The sequence below is a fragment of the Xiphophorus couchianus genome, chromosome 7 (genome assembly GCF_001444195.1).
Source record: "Xiphophorus couchianus chromosome 7, X_couchianus-1.0, whole genome shotgun sequence".
In the NCBI taxonomy this organism is placed as follows: Eukaryota; Metazoa; Chordata; class Actinopteri; order Cyprinodontiformes; family Poeciliidae; genus Xiphophorus; species Xiphophorus couchianus.
In genome coordinates, this window is record NC_040234.1 from 7,318,114 (window position 1) to 7,342,604 (window position 24,491).

The 24,491-nt window shown below is 39.8% G+C and overlaps 1 protein-coding gene across 2 annotated transcripts in view; it reads left to right on the top strand.

Annotated features, from left to right (window-relative positions):
- The window catches only part of adcy5 (adenylate cyclase 5), a 71,595-nt gene that overhangs the window by 16,882 nt on the left and 30,222 nt on the right, over positions 1–24,491 (top strand). For both annotated transcript variants that reach the window (XM_028022570.1, XM_028022571.1), the window contains exons 2-3: positions 14,641–14,790; positions 15,381–15,502. In XM_028022570.1, coding sequence (XP_027878371.1) covers positions 14,641–14,790; positions 15,381–15,502 — 272 coding nt within the window. The remainder of the gene's footprint in view (positions 1–14,640; positions 14,791–15,380; positions 15,503–24,491) is intronic.

Here is a 24,491-nt window from a genome sequence, read left to right on the forward strand (position 1 = left end):
TGCTGAGGAAACCGCGGCGTGGGCGTGTTTGATCACTCAGAACATGTCCGCTGGCCCCCCCATCTGGCTATCAGACACCCGAGCGCAACAGACGGGCAGACGCAGAACATCACAAAGCCGGTGTGGATTAAACTGTGAACCAAGGAGCTGAGTGTGAGGCATGTGACGCACGTTCATAAATTCAGGCAGAGGCAGGACACCTATTCAGTTCTCCTGCATCTTTATTTTCCTGCCAGATATAAGAAATGCACTAGTGCTATAGCTAACAACAACAACAAAATGATACCAAGTTGATAAACATGGAAATTAGAAGAACCTCAGCGGTATTTCTTTTAAAGTCTACCATAAAATATTCAAGGCAAAACTGCTCACTCTGCCAGAGGCGGCCGTGCCGTTTCAAAACCGGACTGCCTTTTTTTTGGTTATATATCTGATTTGCCCCACGCCCCCACTCCAAACATCCTTATAAATTTCACTTTTGTGTTTCACTCTCTTCTAAACCCAACATAAAACATCTTTCCAGTACAGAAAGCTTTTCCAGGAACCAGGGTTGTTTTCTGAGACCTTATTTTCCCACCGCATCATCTTGGATAAAAATAGATTGCTGTGGTCCAAATGTAACCCCTGGAATCAGATGTTTAATTTTATTCTGGAGCTTTGGAGTGAGGATCCTACCCACTTTTGATTGGTTGAATTTTCACGGCCTTATTTTTCAGTCACACTCCTCTGCAGGCCACTTAAACCGTTCCCTGTTTTTACATGTAATAGCCAAAAATGTTTGGGGGTTTTTATTGGGATTTTATAAACCAAAATAGATTGGTAGATTATTGTGAAATGAAGTCAAATTGAATGATTTTCAAAAATCACTCGCAAATACGAGTCTGTGCCTCTTAAGAGCAAGTTGACCAAACACGTAAATTACACACAGGTTGACTGTATTTGGGCAAAGTGCTTCTGAAGGCAATTAGCTGGACCTTGTTTTATTTAGGGTACTTTAAGTAAATGGGGTTAAATACTACCTACTCCTTTAGGTTCATAATTATGTGCTAGCTTCATCTCAGCCTCCCAATAAAACCCGCTGTTTGTGGTTGCAACATGAGCTTATGTTGAATAATACAAAAGAGGATATTAATAACCCTCCAGTCTCTAATGTTATTGGGTTCAAACGTTTTGCTTTAGAATATCATTTATTTTGCAAGGCACAAATAAAAACAGCCGTAACCCTTGAGGAATGAATTTTGTTTACTGATTTTTTTCCCTTTCTTTCACAGACTTTGTTTCTTTCTGTGAAAGATGGCTGCTTCTGTGCATGCAGCCATCTGTCACGGCTGCTTACTTGGAGGGATATTTGTTTGCATTTTAAAGAGACATTCATCTCTGCTCTTCCACGGACGCCGTGGAAAAGGAAGTGTGCAACAGTGAAGTGCATTTCAGCACAGCTGCACCTTTTGCGCGGAGCTTGGAGCGACTTTACATAAGTGCCTTCATAGGGTTGAAGAGTTACGGCTTGCAACTGTCTCTCAACATCGGCTGACATCATTTGCTTAAACTGAGCTGCCATCCAAACGGATACGACGAACAGCCAAGCGGAGATTAGGGGTTCAGGGTGATAATGTACTCTTGAATGAAGGTTCAGGATTGCAAAAATGGAAACCAGCCATAGACTGCGCAATGGTTTAAGCGGTCTTTTGATTGCGTTATTTCTTCAAAAGAGGGAGAATTATTTTGTTCTGTTTTGATCGACGGCTATCCCATTTCTCTGAACTCCTTTTGAGGTTTTTCCTTGGGCTTTTGCTGCTTTTTCTCTCGTCTCGTCTTCCAGATTTTGCTCCTGAACACAAGAGAATGTTTTACGTTGCGTGTTCAGGAACTGAAAGAAAAGAGAGGTAGAGTTTAAACGGAAACATAATTACATGATGTCGAGAGTTTATCCAGCAGATCGATCAGAGAATTGCCCTCAAAGAGGCCTTCAGATACTCGCTTGCAGAAATGTTACTCAAATCAGTTGCACTTTTCATCTAGTTCAGTTCCAAATTTAGCTTCACGGACCAATCATGTTTCTCTAATTGGTGTCAAATAAATAACAGAGGAGTTGTGAAATTCACGTGCAGCATCAAAGGGTCAGACGAGGCATGCCTGGTATGTTATGTTTGAGGCTTGGTCCTTTTCCCACTGAGCTAGCTCTCTCTTGACGAGCCTTTTTCTCTCCTACACACTTCAACCGCTTGTTTTCTTTTTAATGGGAATGACCGATACCGTCTAGTACCTCCAGTTTCATCTGCAGAGGAATCTTTTTATCAACATTAAATGATGTTGGGTGGAGGCTCAAGATGCACTGTGTTCGATCGGCTAATGCACGGATTAAAAAGTGCTAAATATAATAATAATGAACTGCTGAAACACCTCCTCTGGCTGGCTTTGTGCCATCAGCAGGATCTTTCTTTTCTTTTTTTGGAACTAAGGAGGAGTGATGACGGGGGAGAAAGCAGCTGGTTTTCCTAAACATCGAGGAAAAGAGGCGAGCTCTGAGGAAGAGGCAGTGATCTGTCCGTATCATCAAGGTTTTGCTTTGTGATTATTCTGTGAAAGGATCAGCGCTGCCACACGGGGAGTGATGAATCGTCGGGTTGCTCTACAACCTTGAGTGCAGCAGGTTCAAGCGTTTTGCTGCAGCAGCAGCAGTCGGGGTTCAGGAGAAGAGTTGGCATATTTTTTTTTACGACATGACGATTAAAATGAATGAACACTGATGTATCAAGATAAACATCCTGCTAATGTTGTGCATCTTTTAAGGCTGTGTCTGACTATTCAATTGTTCTGGTGAATTACATAAAAAAAATTACTTAAACGGATTTAAATTACGGTCTCCATCGTGTGTGTTTGTCGGGTTTTGTTCCTGAAAACAAGCCTCAGATGGACATTCTTAAGAGATTGGAAACCCCTCAAAAATATGAAAGCCCCTCTTTTGGAAGATGTTTGTTTCAATTTTTATTATTATTTTTTAAAGTACAGAAATGCTTTTGCAACTTGCTGGTTGTTTCTATTTGCTTATACTACATTTCTATATTATATTATCATTTAATTATATATATATATTTTTTTTTACACTGCCTTCGAGAGTTGCTGTTTTTTAAAATTTGGTTGCGAAATTTTCTTGCACAATGACTACAGTAGAAGCTTCTAATGTATGTGCGCTATGTGAGCGAAGCATCAAAACAGTGTACTGGATGTACTGTCATCAAACTAGTAAAATTCACAGCTGATAATTCAGTGGTTGATGAGATCAGTGGCAGTTGTGGTGGGCGATATGGCTGACTCCCCAGGGCGCCACTACCACAAGGGTCGTACACCAGTTACGACGCAAACGGGATTTCTGTTTTTCTGTCTTTGCATTTCCTGTTGGAACCCTGTGTGTGTTTGGTGGTGGCAGAAGGGGGCGCTCTCTCACTGAAACGACACAAAAAGTTACAACCTTCTCTCTAGTCAGATAATAGCCTCAGAGGATTTCATTTCTGCATCTGTTAGTCAAATTGTAGCCTTCACCTTCAGAGCTAAAAATATGCCACATGTTTGCCTCTTGGTGCTTTCCAAGATGAATGTACATATATATATGCAAATACATGCAAATATCTTTTAAATCTTGTTTACATATGTCCTTTTAACTCCAAAGATAGTGTGACCGGCTTTTTGTTTGAAGTTAAAAACATGATGTTATACAAACTTTAAAATGGGTAACGCTAAGAAAAAAAACAACAACACATTGTTTAAATATAAGTTCTGCAAATGGGAATACCTTGAATACGAACTTTAGTTGCTGTTATCTTTAGTGCAAAGAATTAAAGTTGACATTGGTATCTGTCTTGTAGTTTGCGTGTGAAGTACTTAAGTGTTTGACAGGCGCTGCATCATGTTCAAAGCAGCTTCAGACTTTGAAACTGAAAACTTTTGCTGTACTAAAAGTAACACTTTCCTACTCATGTTTATGATTTCAGCTGCCAAACTTATTCCTAATTTACGTCTAATTTTTGTTTTCTACCTTGCCCTCATCATCATAAACCACATACTGTAAAGCTGTTCTTTATTGGTTTGGTTTTCTTGTGAGGTGTGCCAGTAGTGACCTGCCATATTTTACAAGATACAGTCAGAAACAAAATAATGTTTTACTATTATTATTATTACTTTTACAGTTGTCACTAATAGCAATATATTAAAAACATCCATGTTTCTCGTCCATATTACTGAGGTATTTATTGCAGTATAAACACTGTTCCTCTCCTCCAGTAATTATTCAAATTGAGTATTCTTGGACTATTGGCCCTCCCTGTGAACAAAACATACGCCCACACACAGAAACGCAGCTAAAGCGGTTTACACATTTCAAAATCTATTTGGCCTTTTAGTCACACAGTGCTAACTATTATAGCCCAGGATGTGTTGGTATAGCTGCAAACTGATTCGGTGTGTTGCCGAAACAACCACTGACACATACAAAGGCGTCATAACACTATGGTGAAAACTATGAATTTAAATGAATTTGAGAGGAGCCAGTCGACGTGAATTCATCCCGTTTCCCTCTAACCAAAGTAAATTTACCCAACTTACTACAACCTGAAGGGATTTTTCTGTGTCTATGAAGTAAGTGTTTTATGATCACCTGGGAATTCAGTGACGCTTGGAAACCTTTCAACAACTCTGGTAGAGGTGGTGGAACATGATTTCGGAGAAGAGGACCCAGAAGTGCTCTGCATGTTTTCCTTTACTTGTTTTTGTTGTCGCCACTGACTGCTGATCAAAACTTTTGCTGAATGCGTCACTCAAAAAATGCGACTGCAATGTTGAGGTAGGACTATATGTTAAGTTTAGCTGCTCGGGATCTAAGATTCGCTCTTTATTTCTTGTTTTGTTTATTACCTATATCCTTCACCTGGCTGGTCTTTAGCTAAGTTACTTATCCTTTTTGTGATAAATCATCAACCCTTAAGTTCAAAGAGCAACTTGGGTTCAACAGGTGCAGAGAACCTTGGTTTGATGCATTGCCAGAGGAATCGTCTTCATCTGCTTCAAGATGACTAATAAACTACTTGCTGCATTGCTGCTACCTTGTGGTGGCTTTGGATTACAATGGATACCTTAAATTCTGAATGCCTATAGCAAGGCATTCGGCATTTAAATAAAACACTCAACGCTGTTTACTCAAGGCGAGATGAAGAAGAGCCATTTATTCCATGCGTGTCTATCCAGGAAACTAGGAGGCATATTATCCATTGATGCATTGTATACCCAACAAGATTCCTGGACAGAAAGTGGTTCATGCCAAGGATAAAACACCCCAACACAAGCACGGGGATGTGGTATATGTAGCCCAGTTCAAACCTCAACTGGGAAGAGTGAACTCATAGGATCAAGAATGGTTTCATTTACATCTCAAAGATCTTGCGTTTCCTACACCTTGTTTGAAGACAGCAACATGCACATTTTGGCGAGCGGAAGACAGGTGGTGAGAGAAGTGTGACAGAAACCATTTACATTAAACACAAAAAACCCTGAACAGAGGAGGTGGCCTCAGATTTCTTCCACCTACCCCACACCCCTAACTCGTCTCCCAAAGTGATTTTTCAGCAATTCTCACCTTGGGACATCTGAAAAAAGCATCTCACACGGCATCATCAAGGACATGTTTGGATAGTAAAGCAACAACGACTCAAACCTCTAGCCGATTAGGGATGAGAGCTTTTCACTCGTATATCCTAACTGCCTGATGACTGACTTCAATGAGCCTGTTCGGATGATTGGTCTGATTGCAGTTTATAAGCATGTTACTTCTTACCATGATTAAAAATGAAGACGTATTCCGGATCAGCTAAAACATTTTCAAGGAACAAGAAAGGAAGTCAAGTTTCCCTCTACTTAAGCACTTAAGACGGTTATGTCCTGAATGATTAGCATACTTCAATCAGGTTCCTGAAAACTCAAGACGATCCTTTGAACTTCTCTGGTTACTTGTGTTGTTGGTGAATTTATCAACTTGAAAATCCCTTACCAACTCTAGCATGGATTAGATTTGAGGTGTTCTTCATTAACACTTAAGAATGTGGCTTGAAGTATCATCACCATCCCTTCCTTCTTTCATCTCTGCTCATTATTTTCAAATCGTCTGGGGCTGGTGCCCATCTCCAGTGGTCAGCGGGGCAAGAAATACCTCACCTTCTTTACAGGTTACCTGTCACGGACGTACGGCAACTAAAGCTTAGCCAAGATGTTTTCCCACCCTTGGCATTGCTTGACCTTATATTTGAGAAACAGATCTATGGGCTCTTTGCTATCTCATTTCAGATTGCCAACAACATTTGTTGTTTCACAAATAAGAGGGTTTCCCGTTAACTTTATCCATTCGTTGTCAATCCAATAATATTTGACCCGAATTGAAACACCACATCAGGTGGACAAACCCGCACAAACCACTACAATGTTCACTGCAAACTTAAGACGCACTTGATTCACTGCAAAATGATCACATGCAATCCATACTCAATATCACACCAAACAGGATTGGGTCTCAGATATTTAAGATTTACAGCGACATGGGATGTGAGTATTCAGGAAGTGACCCAAAGACAAACGGAGGACAAAAACAAACAAAATGAATGGAAAGTTGTTAGTCCGCCCTCACAAACACTAAGGGGAGACAAACAATCCAAAACTGGGCGGACTAACAAAAAAGACCATCAAACTCTAAAAGACAGCAGGAAGCAGTGATATAACTGTAAATGCTTATCAAATCACTTTAATCAAGTCAATCTAAAACACATTAAAAACACTGCATACCTGCATCGCATAAATCAGCAGTCTAAAGTCAAACTTGATGTAGTAGATCTGGTGCAGCCCTACCAAATAAAAACAATATAAAAACCAAAAACATACAATTCAATCTGATTAAAAGAGACAAATGTATAAAACCTACCTGCGGTGTCGAACAACCACACGCTCAGGTAACGCTCCCACCAGAACGTCACTAATTGTGTGGCCCTGTATAAAAACACCATGTCAGCACAAACTTACTTAAGAGGATCAATTTAAAACAGTTTTCCTCCAAACCTACCACAGCCAGTAAACAGTGGAACGTGGGTCCAACACACACCTGGACTCACACACAGGAAATTGGCACTTGGCCAACCTTCCAGCTTCCCTTTTATGGAAGCTCAGGCTGTGGAGGGAGCGACACCTGGTGGTGCCGCCTGTAACTCTACCTAACCTTGCAAGGCGGGGCTAAGATGGATCACCCAGTATCTTCCAAGGTAGTGGTAAATCTTTTATGCTGGGGCTGAAACGATTCCTCGAATGATTCGAGTACCTCGATTATTAAAATTCCTCGAGAAAAATCTATCTGCCTCGAAGCTTCGTTAATTTATGTTTTATTATTTAGCGCGCCGTGTTCCGCCCGGGTCAATATTTGTGGTGGGCAGCGCTCTCACTTCTGCCTCTGAGTGGTTGCTAAGTGCGAGGCTTCGAGGGACAAATAAGTATTGTTAAACTCTGCGGGGCGATGCTCGGAGGACGACAGGTTTTCTGCGCTCAGAAACGCATCGTCAGCATTTAAGAGTGCATGAGAGAGAGATCCAATTACTTCATTAATAGTAAAAATATAATATAGAGTACTCAATTGCTAAAATATTCTTTTACAACAGCCTTACTTTGTGCTCTGTGCAAACGTTGAGAACTGACAGTGTTGAGGGATCTTGGTACCATTCACTGCTTCTGTCTGCATGGAATTATTGCAGTTGTGAATTTTCTGAATTTGTGATGTCATGTGAAGCCAGTTCACCGTCTTCTGGCAAGCATTGCGTGCATTGAGGTGAGTAATTCAAGCATAATGCAAGACTTAAGAACACACTATATTAGACAGCCATGCAGTGGTTGTGTAAAATGCAGTAGTGACCAGAAGCAGCTACATGTCTCGTTTTGAGTTTGAAATCTCCAAATAAATCAAACACTCCGCAAAGGTAACAGTAAGAATGATAAATTATCTGTTTATTCATCATTACATGTTACATACAATAGACTATTTAGAGGAAGCTTGACTTAGAGCTAGTCAGAGAGAAAGAAGATTGGACATTTTTTACAAAAATGAAAGCTGTCATGTCTAAGCTATGCCTTATCACAAGTTTTTGTTAAATTTTCTCAACTAATTTATCAAAGTGGTTCTTTTTTTCCAATGGTGCCTAATTTAATCTTTACAGTATATTTTTTCTCCTCTTAGCAAGTTCTGCTTTTGATTTTGAAAAGTTATTTTGCTTCCTGTGAGAGTTTTTAAAGCATTGAGAGTGAATTCATTCGAGTGCCATGCTGCAGTCCCGTTGGCCGTCAGACTCTCGCTCCAATGTGGATTCTATATTTGGTCAGAAGAATCTCGGGTTAGTCGGTGTTCCTTTGCTCTTTTGAAGCACGAGATAAAAAATTAACCACGCTTTTTTCCCCCCCTTCTTGTCTGTGAGCTTGTCTTTCTTCTTCAAAGGCATGACTCACAGAATGACCTTTTAGTTGCCACGAGATTCCCATCTCCTGTGAGGCATCGGGGCCACTTTAAAGCAGCTAGGTGACACTGTTGAAAATATCAGCGGCGGAAAATGTCTACTTCGGTTGTCAGAAAGCTTTGAAGAAAGAAGTCGGATGCAATGTTGAGTATTTACTTCTGTTGTTTTATTGACTTGTCCTCCGCTGTTTGGCGCACAAGGCGCATGTAGGTTACACTCCTCACTTGTTCTGTTGCAAACACGAGGCATGACTCGTATCTGACGTTTATAATGACGCGTAATGGGATGTTATCAAAATCATTTTGTACAATAAGTAGAAGGAAAATGCATTTAATGAGCTTACATATTCTGTTGTAACAACAAATAGCATTTGAGTAACTTTTTTTTTTCCAATTTGTTTTTGGTTTGCCGTTACTGTCACTAGATGGCAGTAAGTTCCACCAGTAGGAGCTTTAAAGCCATATCGGGTATACCAAGTTTGTCCTCTTAGCAAGTTCAAGAGCAAGTTCTATTTGTCCCATTTAATAAAACAGCTATGGAATCTATATTTTAAAGCGATGATAATAAGTAAGCATGAAATTGTGATTAATAAACTTTTAGATACATTTCTGTAAAATACTTACTTGAACCCTTTCAGATTTCATCATTACATAGCAAAACCCAGATATTGAAGCGTGCTTTGCTGAGTGGTCATAAAAAGCTGCCAAACCTTTCTATTGTAGAGTTTGACTGAAGCAAATGCATCAATTATGGAAATTGATATTCATTTCCATAATGAAATATCAAATGATCAAATAATGATAATTATTACAGCTTGTATTCATTAAAGTTAATAAGTTCTTTTTACAGCCCTGTAACTCTGTTTGCTACTACTTTATTGAGCAACGCATATAGGAATGAGTCCATATTAATCACATGAACACTCTTAAATTACTGCAATCCGTTGTGTTCATTCGTTTGGGTGACATGGTCGCAGTTTGGCCATTTCTACAGCTTTAATTCACAAACCTAGAACACACACAAACTGTTCTTTGCTAAACAACTGAAGCCAAGCCTCTAATAAAGGTCCTACATTCGATTTGAGCAGAATATTCGTCAGGCCGACTAGGCGCCCTGCTACCTATTCTGTGCACGCCCCGTGAAGATGGGTTTCTTAAAAAGCCATTAATACACCAGCTGACAGCTTTTGAGGTAAAATCCTGAAATAAATGGACAAATAACTCCAGGGGGTTCATGTGAGAGACGTTCAGTCCCTGGCACACTGCCTTGCAGAAACAAACTGGCAGTGGGCCGCTCGCAGTCATCAGCATGCAGCACATGATCTGCGTTTGTCCTTAAAACACACAAAGTGCCCCAGTGTAATACCCAGCTGTTGGGGCGAGTGGTGGTGCAGTTTTGATCAGATGTAATCAGATGTAAACGTAACAATAGACCAATCATTCGTCGATATTATGTTCATTCTTGATAAAGAATTTTTTTTTTTCTGTTAGACTTTTTTTTTTTTTTTTATCTAACTACTCTGCTCTCACCTCACCGTTTCAGTGTCCAGCTCTACTTCCTGCATTGTCAGTCAGAATTCGAAGGCGCTTATTCTCCGTTTCTGGGGCTATCAGCTTGCTTCACGTGAAGGACGTAAGCAGTGGGATCTGGTTCGCCCCCGGCGCCCCGTCCCAACCTCCCCCAGCGCTGCGTTGCACGCTGGCAGTTTTGCCTGCTCTCTGCTGGAAACCATCTCGTCTTGTGCTTTGAACTATAGTAACAGAAGCACTGTTCTCGACGCTGCATGTGATTCACTCCCAGCATATTTCTACAGTTTATACTAAATGTTTTCCAACGTCTCACACTGCTTTCATAAAGCCTGTTAATCTGTGATGCACTGGAAACCACAAACACGCCATCAGGCTCTTTGCTTTATTCTTCAATAAAGAAGATTGTTTGAAAATGACATTAGATGTGGCAGAGTCTAACTCGCGATACAACAGGCAAGTTTCAAACACCGACAAGACTAAAATACCTTTTTAATTTTTTTATTTTGCCTGGAGTTTTGTGTTACATTTTCCATTAACTTAATCTCTCACCTGGGAATTTGTTGTTGTTTTTATGTTGTTGTTTTTTTTTGCAGCAGCAGATTACTTGTACCAGCAAATTTGACAGAGAACGTCGCTTAGTCACATTTTCCTAATTTGCTGTTGACGGATTGAGAAAGTGTGAGCATTCCTAGGCTTCAACAATTTAAGCAAAACACGATGCCTGATTCAGACAAATCATTCTCTCCTGTTGCGTACATGTTTCTGTAACGAGCTCAGACCTCACGGATTTTTCTGCTGCCTTGTGTGTTTTTTTGATAATCCCCAGGTGCAAACATATTTCTATGTTTGCACCTGGGGATTATCTCGGCCTTAAACACTATTTATTTTTTTGCCTCTCTGTGTTGAGGAAAAGCTCATGTGGTTTCTAAATAAGGCCTGAGTGAGCCTTTGCAGTATTCATAGAATAGGCCTGCAGCTGGGGAATATCTGTGTTGACCTGTTGAAAGACTTTATCTGATGCATGCCGTTTCTATGACAGCCTGTAGGCGGGATTCTACGTGCACTCTGAGAAGAAGCACCATGCACGGCTGCAGCACACGGAGGCAGCAGAAACACACATTCAGACATAAACTCTGCTTAAGTTTTAATCTCTGTATTAATTGTAAAGCTTTGCTGTAGTTTAATTAACACAATTATTACCATTACCTAAATTCATTAATATAATTTTCTGCTAGTTTTCCATTTGAGTGTCAGACATGTTCAGTGTTGTCCCTCTAAAATCACGTAGCTGCGCAGAGATGCTAGTAGCTGCATTTCCTTTACAATGTGCACAAGAATTTGTCAATATTTCGCTTGAGTTGAAAAACACAATTATGCAATTGCGGTGTTTTTTTATTAAAAAAAAGAAATGCAATTAAATCACACAATATGTGGAGCCATCCTCCTCATGCTACTTCCTGTCGTCTTCTTCGTCTCTTCCTCCAGTAAACATCCGGTTGTTGATCACATGATGCGAAAGACGTGTAAGTGCGAAATATCTTCATTTTGAAACTGCCAAAAAAAATAAAAGCACCTTCTTTGTTAGCTTGTGTGGTAGAGCTAAGATGGCTATCAGTTGTGCTAACCATCTTAGCGGCTCAGAGCAAACATTTTGCTCTGATTAGACATTCTTTAGAATACAAGCTGTGGTTTGAGAAACCATTACTTTTTCTTTTTTTTTTTGCTTTTGTGAAAACAATTTTTTTTTAAATTTTTCCTCCCCCAAATAGTGCTAAAACCCTGTCTTGCTTTTATAGTTAATACGAAGCATTTTCTCATCTTGTGCGGTGAGCCGTGTCGGTTTCCCACCACGGACCGAAAATTCAAAACAGTTTTACTTATGGAAATAATATGCAAGTATAGCAGTCTCAAAGTCAATGGGAGCCAGCTGAGAAAATAAAGAATATCATGAGAAATGAACTTCTATGGTCAGGCCGGTCTCCGGTGGCTTGACTTTATTTATCCAAGAGGTTCTTTATCTGTGAGTCAGTCCATTACTGCCAAACTGTTACTGATAAGAAGCGGGGGGGAAAAATAGCAACAATAAATCAGTGCACCTTCTCTCCATCTTGGATGGTTTCTTTATCTTTCTAGGTCATGTCTCGCTTCTTGGGTGAGTCTTCCACCTTGTGCTTGACATCGCATGAAAGTCTGTTGGACGGGGATTCTTGGCTGGTTACAGACATGTTGTGTGTGTGTGTTCGGTTTGTTCCCGGCCCGTGATCCAGAAGTGATTCAGCTGGCTGCCAAGCCTCACTGTACGTTGATTAGATACGAAGTGTTGCAGCAGCTGGGCTTATGACAGCTTGCAAGCTAGAAACAACAAGAGCCAGGTTTGCTAAAAATAGAGCAAGTTAGAAAGTTCTGTTTTTTTTAAATATATATTATGGAAGAAGGAATGTTGTAGTTCTGGTCATTCAGTTGTAACGGAGATCAGTCGTCACGCTAGAAATGGGTGGAGATTTGAGTGGGTTTGGCAGTGGGCCCTCGAACATCCAGGGGTCCGTGGGATTGTTTTTGGTCATCTCTCTGTCTTCTCCCAACAATTTTGTTTTTCCCTCCAAATGAAGCTGAAAGTCCAGAAATGCTGCGAGTCATGTTATTTCAGTAAGGAGTTTTTTTTGTTCCCAGTACAGATTCAAGTGATTTAAAATTAGGAAAGTGGCAAAAGTTTGATACGCCATCATTTTTGCGATACTCGTAAAATAACGAGTATGTAAAAGTTGCATGTTCTTTTGTGTTTTCCTTCTTTCATTTTGTCTTTCTTTTCCTGTATAACTCCTCCGTTGTATCCACTCTTCCTTCCCACAACCCTTCTCTCCTTCTATCTTCTTTCCTTCTCTTTCTACCTTGTGTCCCTCCTTCCTTTCCATTTTCCTTCATTGTTTCTCTCTCTCTCTTTGTGTGTGAAATGTTGAAATGACCACAAAGGAACAAGAAATCTAAAAAAAAAGTACAAATTTGTTTAGAATAAATTGGAGGAAACCTTCCACCAACGACGTTCTGGATGCTATTAGAGCCGGCTTCTAATGAGACAGGCACTGTCTTGGATAAAGATGTTTGGACAGAAACGGTGTATCAAAAAAAAAAACCCCTGCAGAAGGTTGAGATGCCCTGTCCCCTCCGGTGAGAGGGAGGCGAGGCGCACCGGTGGAGCCGACAGAAACAAAAAGCTCTCTACTCTCAGTCGGAGGGAAAACAACTGCAGCGCGGGAAAATCCTGCTTCAAACACTTTGTGTCTCTCTCACTGCGGTTGTGGAGCTTCTCGTATCTTTGTTCTGCATATTTCAAGCCTCAATACACGGCTTGTAAAAAGTCTAGTGAAGGGCACCTTTCTGGAAAACCATAGCTCTGGAACGGGTGCGCCACAAAGCGAACGTTTGGATGTTTGTAAAGTTTTACGTGTTCCGTGTTGCTTGTCTTTAGTGATATTTTTGGCTGAACACAAACGGTTGGTAGGATATGTATGTGTGTGTATATGTATATGTGTTGCCTTGCAAAAATTAAAAGTCCAAAAGTTTTCACATTTTTATCACATTATAGCCACGAACGTCGGCGTGTTTGATTCAAATTTTCTGCGACACATGAACACAAAGCACTGCATAAATCTAAAATGGAAAGAAAGTGAAAATCTACAAAGTGCGGTGTGCATTTGCCAATATTTCGTAGGTCTGTGCTGCAGTTACAGATGCATTTTCAGTTTTACTTTGAAGGTAACAGAGATTATCGGCAGAACTTAGCTCTGGACTTTGACTAGGCCACTCTAATATATGGTAAAAATCTTTATTCTAAATCACACGTGTCAAACTCAGGACCCAGGGGCCATATCTGGCTTTTTTGTGGCCATCAAATTTCAAAATTACATCAATGAGTCGCTCCATTTTTTTTTTTTTTTTTACAAAAATTCAAAATTCACAAAAAAAATCGACAGATTCCCACACGTCTTGTGATTCTACTGCAAATTTTATTCAGAATTGGTAATAAATAAATAAATAAATACTTTGGGTTTAAGTGACTGCTGTCTCAACCTTCCTTGATATAAAATTTTAGTCTGTGATCTGTCAGGGGGGTGTTATAGTGTTAATTTGTTGAAATGTGAAGCTGGTTAAGGTACAGTATAATTTGGAGGATATCTACTAGCAAAAGATTTTGCTATCAGCTTTTTTACAAAATCTAATAAAAACAAAACATAAAAATAAGGTTTTGACAAGTGCGACCCACATGTCTTCGTGGTTGCTTGTATTCGGCTTTAATTTGTGCAGATTCCAACGTTTTCTGTCTCTTTATATCACTGTGTACAATAAATATATAAGAGTTTCATTTATTTTTTTATTTAATAACTGAAATAAATAAAAAAATGTAGTCGTATTCTAATTGACTTAGATGCAGGTGTGTTGTAGAGGTTAGTTGTGACGAGCAGTTTTCTGGTAGACCTCATTTTGAGCAGTTCTGAACAGCTGGATATAGAAAAACAAGGAATAGAAAAACAAGTCGTTTATCCGGCGGGTTTCACTTACGTTTTTTCCTCCTCTTTCCACAGATAGTCTCCAACATCCTGGTCTTCTCCTGCTCAAACATTGTAGGAGTGTGTACGCACTACCCGGCTGAGGGCTCCCAGAGGCAGGCCTTCCAGGAGACCAGGGAGTGCATCCAGGCTCGCCTCCACTCCCAGAGGGAAAACCAGCAGCAGGTAGGCTAGCTGGAATGGAAGTACAAACTAGCCTTTTTGTACTATTTTAACAAATTTTGTAGTGTTTTACCATTACTGTGACACGCATGTAAATTCAAAGCACATTACGTATGTATGTGTACTTCATATACATCACATGACGTGAAGTTTTGTGGAATCCTCCTAATTTCCGCTTAGTAAAATGTATCATTTTTACAAATACAGCGTATGGCCTGAAGTGAGAAACAGCATCGCTGCAGCTTCCACTTGTATCTTTTATTATTTGACTTTAAATCACGACATTTATTTCTATACAAATTTGAGATGTGCATAAATCTTCATAGTAAAGTAGTTTTTTTTCTTTTTAGAATAACTGTTTGTTTGTTTAGGGAAACAAGTTATACATTTAACTTCTACAATTTCTAACATAGCAATGATAACATTGAAATTAATCTAAATAATGCCAGTAAATTGACTTGTAAAATTTGGACACTCTACTTGTTAAAAATCAAATTATTTAATGACAGTCTCCATCAACAAATCACAGCAGGAATGTGTTTGTTTATTCTCTGACTTTCACATCAAACTTACTTCTCTCTCTCTTTCTGCAGGAGCGCCTCTTACTCTCAGTACTTCCTCGTCATGTTGCCATGGAGATGAAAGCTGACATAAATGCCAAGCAGGAGGACATGATGTTTCACAAGATCTACATCCAAAAGCACGACAACGTCAGGTAACATCAGAGGAGCTGCGGCGACGAGGGGGAGGCCAGATGAACAGGGATATGAACAAAGCATTTTTAAAAAGCTCATGTTTGATGTTCAAAAAAGGCAAAACATCAGCAAATATCAATTTACACTTCATGCTCTTTTCAGTAGGTAAACATGACGTTCAGAAAAAAATCAAGTGTCAAGGCATTTCGAATTTGACAAGCCTTTAAAATACACTTAGATATTCAGAAAATGCATCAGTTTGCAGGTCAAGCATGAAAATCAGCCAGGCATCTCTCAAATGACAATTAAAGAACATGAAAGAAAAGCATTTTTGAGCAAAATAATCTGTTTTAAATGGTATTTTATTTAACAAATGGCATGTCAGGAACGATGTCTACCCCCCTTAATAATCAATGGCAGATATTTTATTTATGTTACATCGAGCAAAACCCTCTTGTAAATGCTGAACAGCTTTTTGCACGTTTCCACTATTATTATAACTAGTAATCTTTTACAATGAGCCCCTTTGCTTTAATGTTGGAAGGCACCTTTGCCATCACCCTAATCTTTGACTCCCTCTATCAAATCCTGTTTAAATCATCAGTCTGGTTGGGTAACTACCAAGTCATTAGAAATATGCTGGTAAAATTCAAATTAGGCCTCTGATGTCTACCTAAACTAAATGATGTCGACAGCAACATAAAAATATATAACAACTTTAACAATGCATGCAGTATAAATGCAACGCAACATGTTCTATTCAGAAAACTGACTATATAATTCTGATTAAAGAAAAAAAATCAATAGACAGATTGTACAGAATAAGTTAACCTTTGACCCTTTCTAGCTTCCTGTTTAAATAACGATCACTGCATTTAACATTATATATTTTACATAATCCATGTTAATCCAGAATAGTGCAGCCCACCCACAGACGGCGGCAGACGAGGAGGGAGAAGTGCAGACGTTGCCATGTCAACATGCTCTATGGTACTTTTCAGAGAGTATTTTTCACCCAACTCTGTCCACAGCATCCATGTAGAGTGTAATGTGTCACAGTGTCATGAATATAAAGGGTGTTTTTAGTTTATAAGGAAAAAACATTAAGTCATATATGTTTAAGTTGTATTTTTAACATGCAAAATTAGTTTTACAACGTTAATGCCCAACATGTGACAACAAACTTCAACGTATGTATTAGGATTTTATGTGTTGCACCCTTTGATTACATTTTTTCCCCTTTCTTTTTTTTTTTCAACAAATATTTTAAATATATATGAATTCACCCTCCTTAAGAACTTGTTGATAAGATGGTATTGGGCGAAATTTCCCACCTTCATTGCAGCCTGCATTGCATCACTTAGGAAACATTTCCTCTTGACTATCATGTCTGTCGAATCCTAATCTTAACAGAAATTTACCACATGAACCAAATCTCAAATTCGTGTTGGACTCTGCGTCAATTGAAACAGTTTTACACTTTGCTTTTTCTTCATTTGCACTCATTTTATTTAGAATTAAAGTGATAAATTGCCAAATGCAATCGTCAAATGCTCAATTGCGAATGTGTTGTGTTGGTAACTTCCTGTTCTGTACCATTAATGTGTTTCCTGAGAAATACATGTGCAAAACATATTGTTTTCATTTCATATGGTGGGAAATGGACTCTTTCATCTGGCCAGTTTTGATCGGATGGTTTTTGTTTATTTATTCTCCTCTGATGTTCATCTTTAACGTTTCAGTGAAGCCGTGTTGAGTGACTTTAGTTTTTAGTGCATAATATGTTTTTGCTGGCGCAATAAGGATCATTAGAGCTTAGCTGTATTACAGAGGATCCTTAAACACTGTAACTGCATTAGATGGAGGGTTGGAAGAGAGGCGTCCGTTTGAGCGCCACCGTGTGGAGCAAGAAAACGGTATTGTTCTGGGCATCTTCTATTTATACATTACCACATAGCTCTATCAATGAAGTTATGCTATGGAGCAACAGGAAATTGATCTATTTCTGTATAAACTGCATAGAAGTGGATGAAATATGACCTAAACAACTGGAGCCTGGATCTGAAAATGCAGTTTGAGTTTTACTGCCTTTAGTCAGGTGGTACAACGCTGAAAAAAATGAAGAGCCCACTGCACTGAAAACCTCATGGTTATTCCAGCAAACATTGATTTCTGAACTCTTCCTGAATTAAAGCATTAGTATTGTTGTTTCTAAACGAATATGAACTTGTTCTCTTTTCATTATTTGAGGTCTGAAAGCGCTGCGTCTTTGTCGTTATTTTTGATCATTTCTGCAAATAAATACCAAATTTTTGCTTGGAATTTCGGAGACATGTAGTCAATATTTCATAGGATAAAAAAAACAATGTTCATTTCACTCAAACATATACCTATAAAAAGTAAAATCAGAGAAACCGATCACTTGAAGTGGTCTATTTGTTTTTTCCAGAGCTTTGAAGTGCAGAACACAGTGGTGGAGGTTCATCTTCCATCACTGCAGCAACTCAAAATACGCAGCTGGAGCTACAATCGAATGCTGTAGTTCAAAACATGCTCGTCTGTTGGAGTGGCCAAGTCCGGCGTTGACTTGAGAACTTGTTTCGAGGCTTCAGAATTGCGGATTGTAGACTCTCTTCATCAAGTCTGACTGAGTTAGAGCTACTCTGCTACGAATGGAAACATTTCAGCATCTTGCAAAACGAGAGAGAGAGATAACCCAAAAACTTGAAGCATTAATTACTGTGAAAGGAGAAAGGTTGGCTGAATACAAATGGATATTGCATTTTTTTTTTATCAAATGCAAAAACGCCAAAGATAAAAACATGTATCAATGTCCTTTCACTCAAAAATTGAGAAGGACTCTAAGTGATGTGAATACCTTTAAGGGCTCCGAATCTGGATATTTTAATATCCTTTTTTTATTTCATTAAGAGAAAAACTGCAAGAACGTGAATGTGAACGGTCTAGGAGGCTGAAAAAAAAACAAACAAAACTAAAGTATTAGGTGTAAATCTGCTAAACAAATTTTAGCCCCACTTGGACACTTGGACAACAGCTGCTGTGCGACTTGCTGAGAGCACGAAGCGCGTTAACAGCGTCCACCGACCTGGGCCGAGTTCTGCCACTGGTCACGAATGCGCCGTCCGGTAACGAGGCGTGACCGGGACTTGATGGGAAACAGTTTTTTTTTTGGTTAATTGAGGCTCCGCTGGGTGGCAGGAGAACAACAGGAAGAGGGGGTGACGGCTCCCACCGCCACGACTAAAGAGCAAGAGGGCAAACGGAGGGAGGCACAGGGTGCCGCTCGGCGTCCAAAGCCTGCCGCTGCAGCCGTACAAATGCATTACGCATGTGTCTGTCCGCAGCTTTTAATTTAGGAATTCAGAGCGCCGCAACAACAGAGGTGGCAAATCGGTTAATGAACCATGGAAGGCATGTAATTACATCCTTTTGATCCGGCGCAGAGGCACAAATTGTCTCTGATGGCTGTGGCTACACATTTTTACCCACTCGGAGTGGGTCACTGTTACTGAACTCATTTCGTACCACAGGGAATGAGTCATGAGGATGCTCAGGTAAACAAAACAAAACATGTGTGTAGGTTAAAATCGCATCAAGTATCGGCTTAATTTAACAAATGGCGTGCTGACAAATAGGAACAGGAGCTATGTAGTTAAAATGTATCATGACATTTTTTGGTATTTATTCCCATAAAGACAAAAGTGGCAATAAAAAGCATTTGAAAATTGATTGTGGTGTGTTGTCGCAAATGATTGTTTGGCTTCTGACTGTATGTCATATATAGTAAAAGCCAATAAATATAATAAAATGTTGCCTTAATAAAATAGGGCTACATCGTTTCATTACGTAATGTATAGAGGTGGAAAGAAAATAATTGCATGTAATCATAATTTTAAAGACATCAATTTTCTTGTTTATACAAAATTAAAAATCCCACCAATACTGTTAGTTTTTGGGGTTTGTGCCCATCGTAAGCTTGAGTTTGTCATCGCCGTAAACAGTGGTGGACCTAGACTTTTAGCATGGGGAGGCTTTATAGGGCTTCACAGACGACAGTATCAACATGGGCCTTTGTAACTGCATTTATGTCTCGCCCAGACTATTTTTCTAACCCTAGCTGTTAGCGTTATTCCTGACCCTATCCTTAACCACAGCTTAATTCACACTGTACCTCTAAAATCTAGAGTGCAGTGGAACTGTTCACAAAAGTGAGGTGAAAAGTCTTCATTTGCCTTTGTTGGTAAATGTGACTAGCCATGGTCACAAACACGTCCACTTGAGCTACTTGCCGATTCTGAAAGTATGAATATTGTGAAAGTGGTTGTAGATGCAGTGTCTACGAGCACACACACAATTTATTTTTCTTGAAGCTTCCCCCCTGTTGACAAATCAGAGTTTTTATTACTAATCGTTTTTTACCAGTAGCAATAAAATGTATGAGACCCGCCAGACCTGACAGATAGTTATGTCCAGTTGAACTGGTAGATCCGGTTCCCAGTACAATGACTTTGTCCAAAACGTGGCCACGTTGCTCTAATCCAAACTTTGCTGGGGTTTTTTTGCACCAGTTCATCCAATCCAGAAGTTGTCCGTGTTCTTGAATTTTACCCAATAATACTTCACAATCCTGAGGCGAAATTAGAATAGGTCATGACCTTCCTGAGGAACACAAATAAAACAAAACAAGCATGATGTCATGAGATCCATTTCAGAAATCAAGGTAATAACAAAACCAAACAGCAAAATCTGGATAGCTTGGACTTGTTGCAGAGGCACAAGATGTCCATCAGACACAAGTCCAACAATAAATGGACGTCAAGTTATGGCGGTTAATGTCCGCCGGTTTACTGGTGTTTGATGATTTTTACCTTTTGCTTTTAAAGACTGTGGCATCCCTCTGGTAATTATCCTCTAAATCAATGCTCAGTGACTCACAAATTGAGGCCAAAATGGATGCTGATTTGTTCTGGGATTATGCAAGATATGTCTTAGGAGGCGGTGTATGTGTGTGTGTGTGCATGTGTGTGTGTAGTAAGGCTGCCGGGTTGCCCTTTAAATGTACGAGTGATATTCTCCAACAGAACGTTGTGATGGAAGCTGCTGTTGCTGGTATGTAGGCCAGCAGCTCTCCAAACCGCGTTACATAAATTAGAGGGACTCACCTTCACCTTTGTTCCCATTTTCTGGTGGAAGCATGAACAAGACATGAACCTGCAGCAACAACAATAAAAAAAACCCCGTGGTTTCAGAGTGGACACGCTCGTGGTTGGGTTTGCATCATCGCTTTTAGCTGGTACTCATAAGAGGAGAGCAGTGCACTGATGTTTTGTAGCTATCTGTAGTTTTGCCATTGTAACTTTTAAGAGATTTTTAGTGTTGGATTGTAAAATACAAACAGACTGGTTAGTATCCGCTCTCAATTTATTAGTCCTCCTTTGGTTTTTACATGTTTTCATGAGACGTGGGTCTGACCTAAAGAACCAGACGGGCTAAAAGAATTTTGTTTTCATTGAGTTGGTTCAGGCGTCTGGTCGGGATGCTTCCTGGGCACTAGAGACCATCTGTAATGGTTCTGGAAACACCTTGAGATCCATTACAAGGAGCTGGAGTCATTGGGAAGAGGAATGACTGTTTCCCTCTCAAAATTGGCACTTCTACAGTCCAATAGTAAATAAATTGAACAATTAAGATTTAGATTTTTTTATGTCATTTTGTCAGAATACATAGTTCAGATTGAACTCTGCCTCTGTATTTAGTCTGCTTTAATCAAACTCTAATGCCTTGGTGTAGAAAAAGTTTGGTTCCTTTTTGGGTGGTATGAATGCCCAATCGGACTCAAATTGGACCAAAAAAGCAAACTCTCGCCTGCCTACAAGCCCAGGTCTCTGTCCAATGGAAGTAAATTCATAAATACATATGTGGATGCAAGAAGACTGGAAACCACTCCAAAAGCAGGAAGCGAACTACAGTGCATTATGGGTAAATACAACCTAAAACGATCATGAGTCTAATGTTGCCAGGAGAAATGACTCGTGATCTTTTCCCAAAAACAAAAGACAAATCCTACAGCTGCTAAAATCTGATGCCACTCTGCTTACATTTTGTGAGGAAGAAAGTTGTTTTCATGTTGTACCCTTCAGTAGTTCTTGGAGGAGCACCACCACAGGCAAGGGGGTGAACAGGTTTTTCAATTAGTTCGGATCGTTTGATATAGTGCAGTGTGAAAGCGAACTGGCTGAAAATGGAACCAGTGTTGAAATTTTGGTCCCCCAAATCAAACCGAGCTTACCAGACTTATCAGGTGTGAAAACACCCTACCTACATCATTTAGTTCTTCATGCAAGTAAATTGTGGTTAAGGTGTTAACCACAACCAAATTTGATGAACTGGATGAAGTCATGTTTGGGCAACAAGGCTTCACTTGGGGCATCAGCCCTGTGGGTGTAAATAGTAGAATTCTTTTTCCTACAGTGTTACAAACTTCTTTTTAAAATAAGGCTAAGAGACATATGAGGCGATAAAAGTGGCATATTCGAAAAAGACCAATCTTTAAAATAAATATAATTATTGTTTATTAATTTTTTTTAATTACGTATATGAAAGAGTGGCATAATTTGTTTGCTGAAGGAGAGCACAGCTATGAATGTCCATTCAAACTAATTTTCTGTATATTCTTCTTCTTGTCTCAAATCATTGGGGAAACTGCTTTTGTCCCAAAATGACGACCAGCTTACCGATGCGTGTGAACATTTTCCTCATGGACGCTCTGTGTGGCCTCTCTGCTCACAGCCGCCACCGCAGCGGCTCTCACTTCAAGATCTAGATCATAGAGTTAATTTTGCAGACTGACCAGTCATTCATCACCAAGGTAACAATTAAATGGGACTTAGTGACCCTGGCAGCCTTTGTCATTCCCTCCCCGTATCACCGCTGACCTTATTTCAGGCTTCGAAGTGAGGACTCTTGAGGACCAGCTTCTGTATGCTGGTTTGGATAAATTATAAAAAGAAAATCTGTACATTAGTCTTCTACAGCACCATAAATTATTATAGTTAATATTATACTAATAATTGTAAAAGGCAAGATAGTAACATAAGGAGAAAAAATATTTTTTGATTATTTTCCTAAGCTGTCCCAATGGCTGAACTTTAATAAGATATTTACTTTCTTCCTTGCGTTTGGTTTATTTATTTATTTATTGCAAGGCGTCGGCTCGGTAACGCAAACTCTACTTGAAAACAAGATGCATGTCGAAGTACAAGCCATATCTAATTTGAACTTAATCACATAAACTATAAGTTTAATCAGATTCTGCAGAAGGAATTTCAGTGTTATTTATGTTAGCTAAATTATGGAATTAGTTTTATTGTTTGGACTATGAATGTTGCACATTAGAAGATTATATAAGCACCCTTCTGTCAAAATTTAATCGATGGAGTGATTGATGAGTGATTAATGACCGTAACTAATTGCTTTTAATTTCCGGTCACATGATCACCCCACCCCAGGATGTCTCATGACCTCAGCATGCTTAACACGTGTGACACTATATTTCTGGTCATTTCAATTCAATAGAAACAGAGACAGGCTCTGAGTTTTAAGAGTAATACAATTAAAGTATGAAAAAACCAATAAGTGTTAAATAATCAAGAATAATTTATAGTCTTAGACTTAGACTGACTTTATTGTCATTTTGCATGCACAGGGTGTATACAGAATGAAATTTTGTTGCATACGGCTCAGGACAGTGTTTTGAGCTTCCAATGTTGTGAGGTTACTCCAGAATAAAATAAAATACAGTATAAAATATGAATATAAATCTAAATATAAAATATAAAGTGCAGGACTGACAGTAAAATAGAAGTTATTTAGCTCTGTACATGTGCAAGGTATAAAGTGGAGACCAGATTTTGAGTGCAGGGGGGTGCTGAAGCCCAGGTGTCCCAGTTTTCCTGCCAGATGCTGTGGGATGATTGTGTTGAACGCTGAGCTGAAGTCCAGGAACAACATCCGCACATGAGTGTTCTTCTCCTCCAGGTGAGCCAGGCTCAGGTGTAGGGCGGAGGAGATGGCGTCCTCAGTGGAGCGGTTTCGGCAGTAGGCAAACTGGAACGGGTCGAATGTGGGGGGGAGTCTGGAGACGATGTGTTCTTTTACCAGCCTTTCAAAACACTTCATCATGATGGGAGTCAGTGCCACAGGCCGGTAATCGTTGAAAGAGGCGACTTGAGGTTTGTTTGGCACCGGAATGATGGAGGCAGTTTTGAGACATGCTGGCACTGTGGCTTGGTCCAGTGAGGCGTTAAAAATGTCTGTTAGGACACCAGCCAGCTGACCTGCGCATTCCCTGAACACCCGCCCAGGTATGTTGTCGGGGCCTGGGGCCTTCCGTGGGTTGACTCTTTTCAGAGTCTTCAACACATCGGCTGTGTCCAGGCAGAGTGCCTCCTCTTCCTGGTGGGGAACAGTTTTCTTTGCCGGAGTAGTGTTCAGTGCCTCGAACCTCCCAAAGAAGTTATTGAGTCCATTTAGAAAGTCCCAATTGAAAAACAATAAGTGATCATCAGTATCAAGATTAATACATATATTGTCACCTTTCCTAGAAAAGTTTAGAATCTTGTATTTATCAAAGGTTTTGCTCACCAAGCCTTTCGTGTGTGTATAGGCGCGTGTGTGTATGTGTCAATTTCACCCACTGGGGGGGAGGATGGATTGTAATCTGTGAATTGTAATCTGTGATCGCCTTTATGCCTTGCCACATACTTCTGTAGTATATACTATAGCTAGAGAAGTTTAGATTTGGAAGGTTGCAATTAACTCCTGTTTTGCTCACCAAGCCGTTTGTGTTTGTGTGTCCAGACAGAACACTGGACAGGGAGAGGGGTGACCTTAGAACTTGTCCCTCAGGATGTCTCATGATCTCTGGCTAGCATGCTTGACACGTGTGACACTCTACATTTCCAGTCATTTCAATTGGGTCTCTATCAG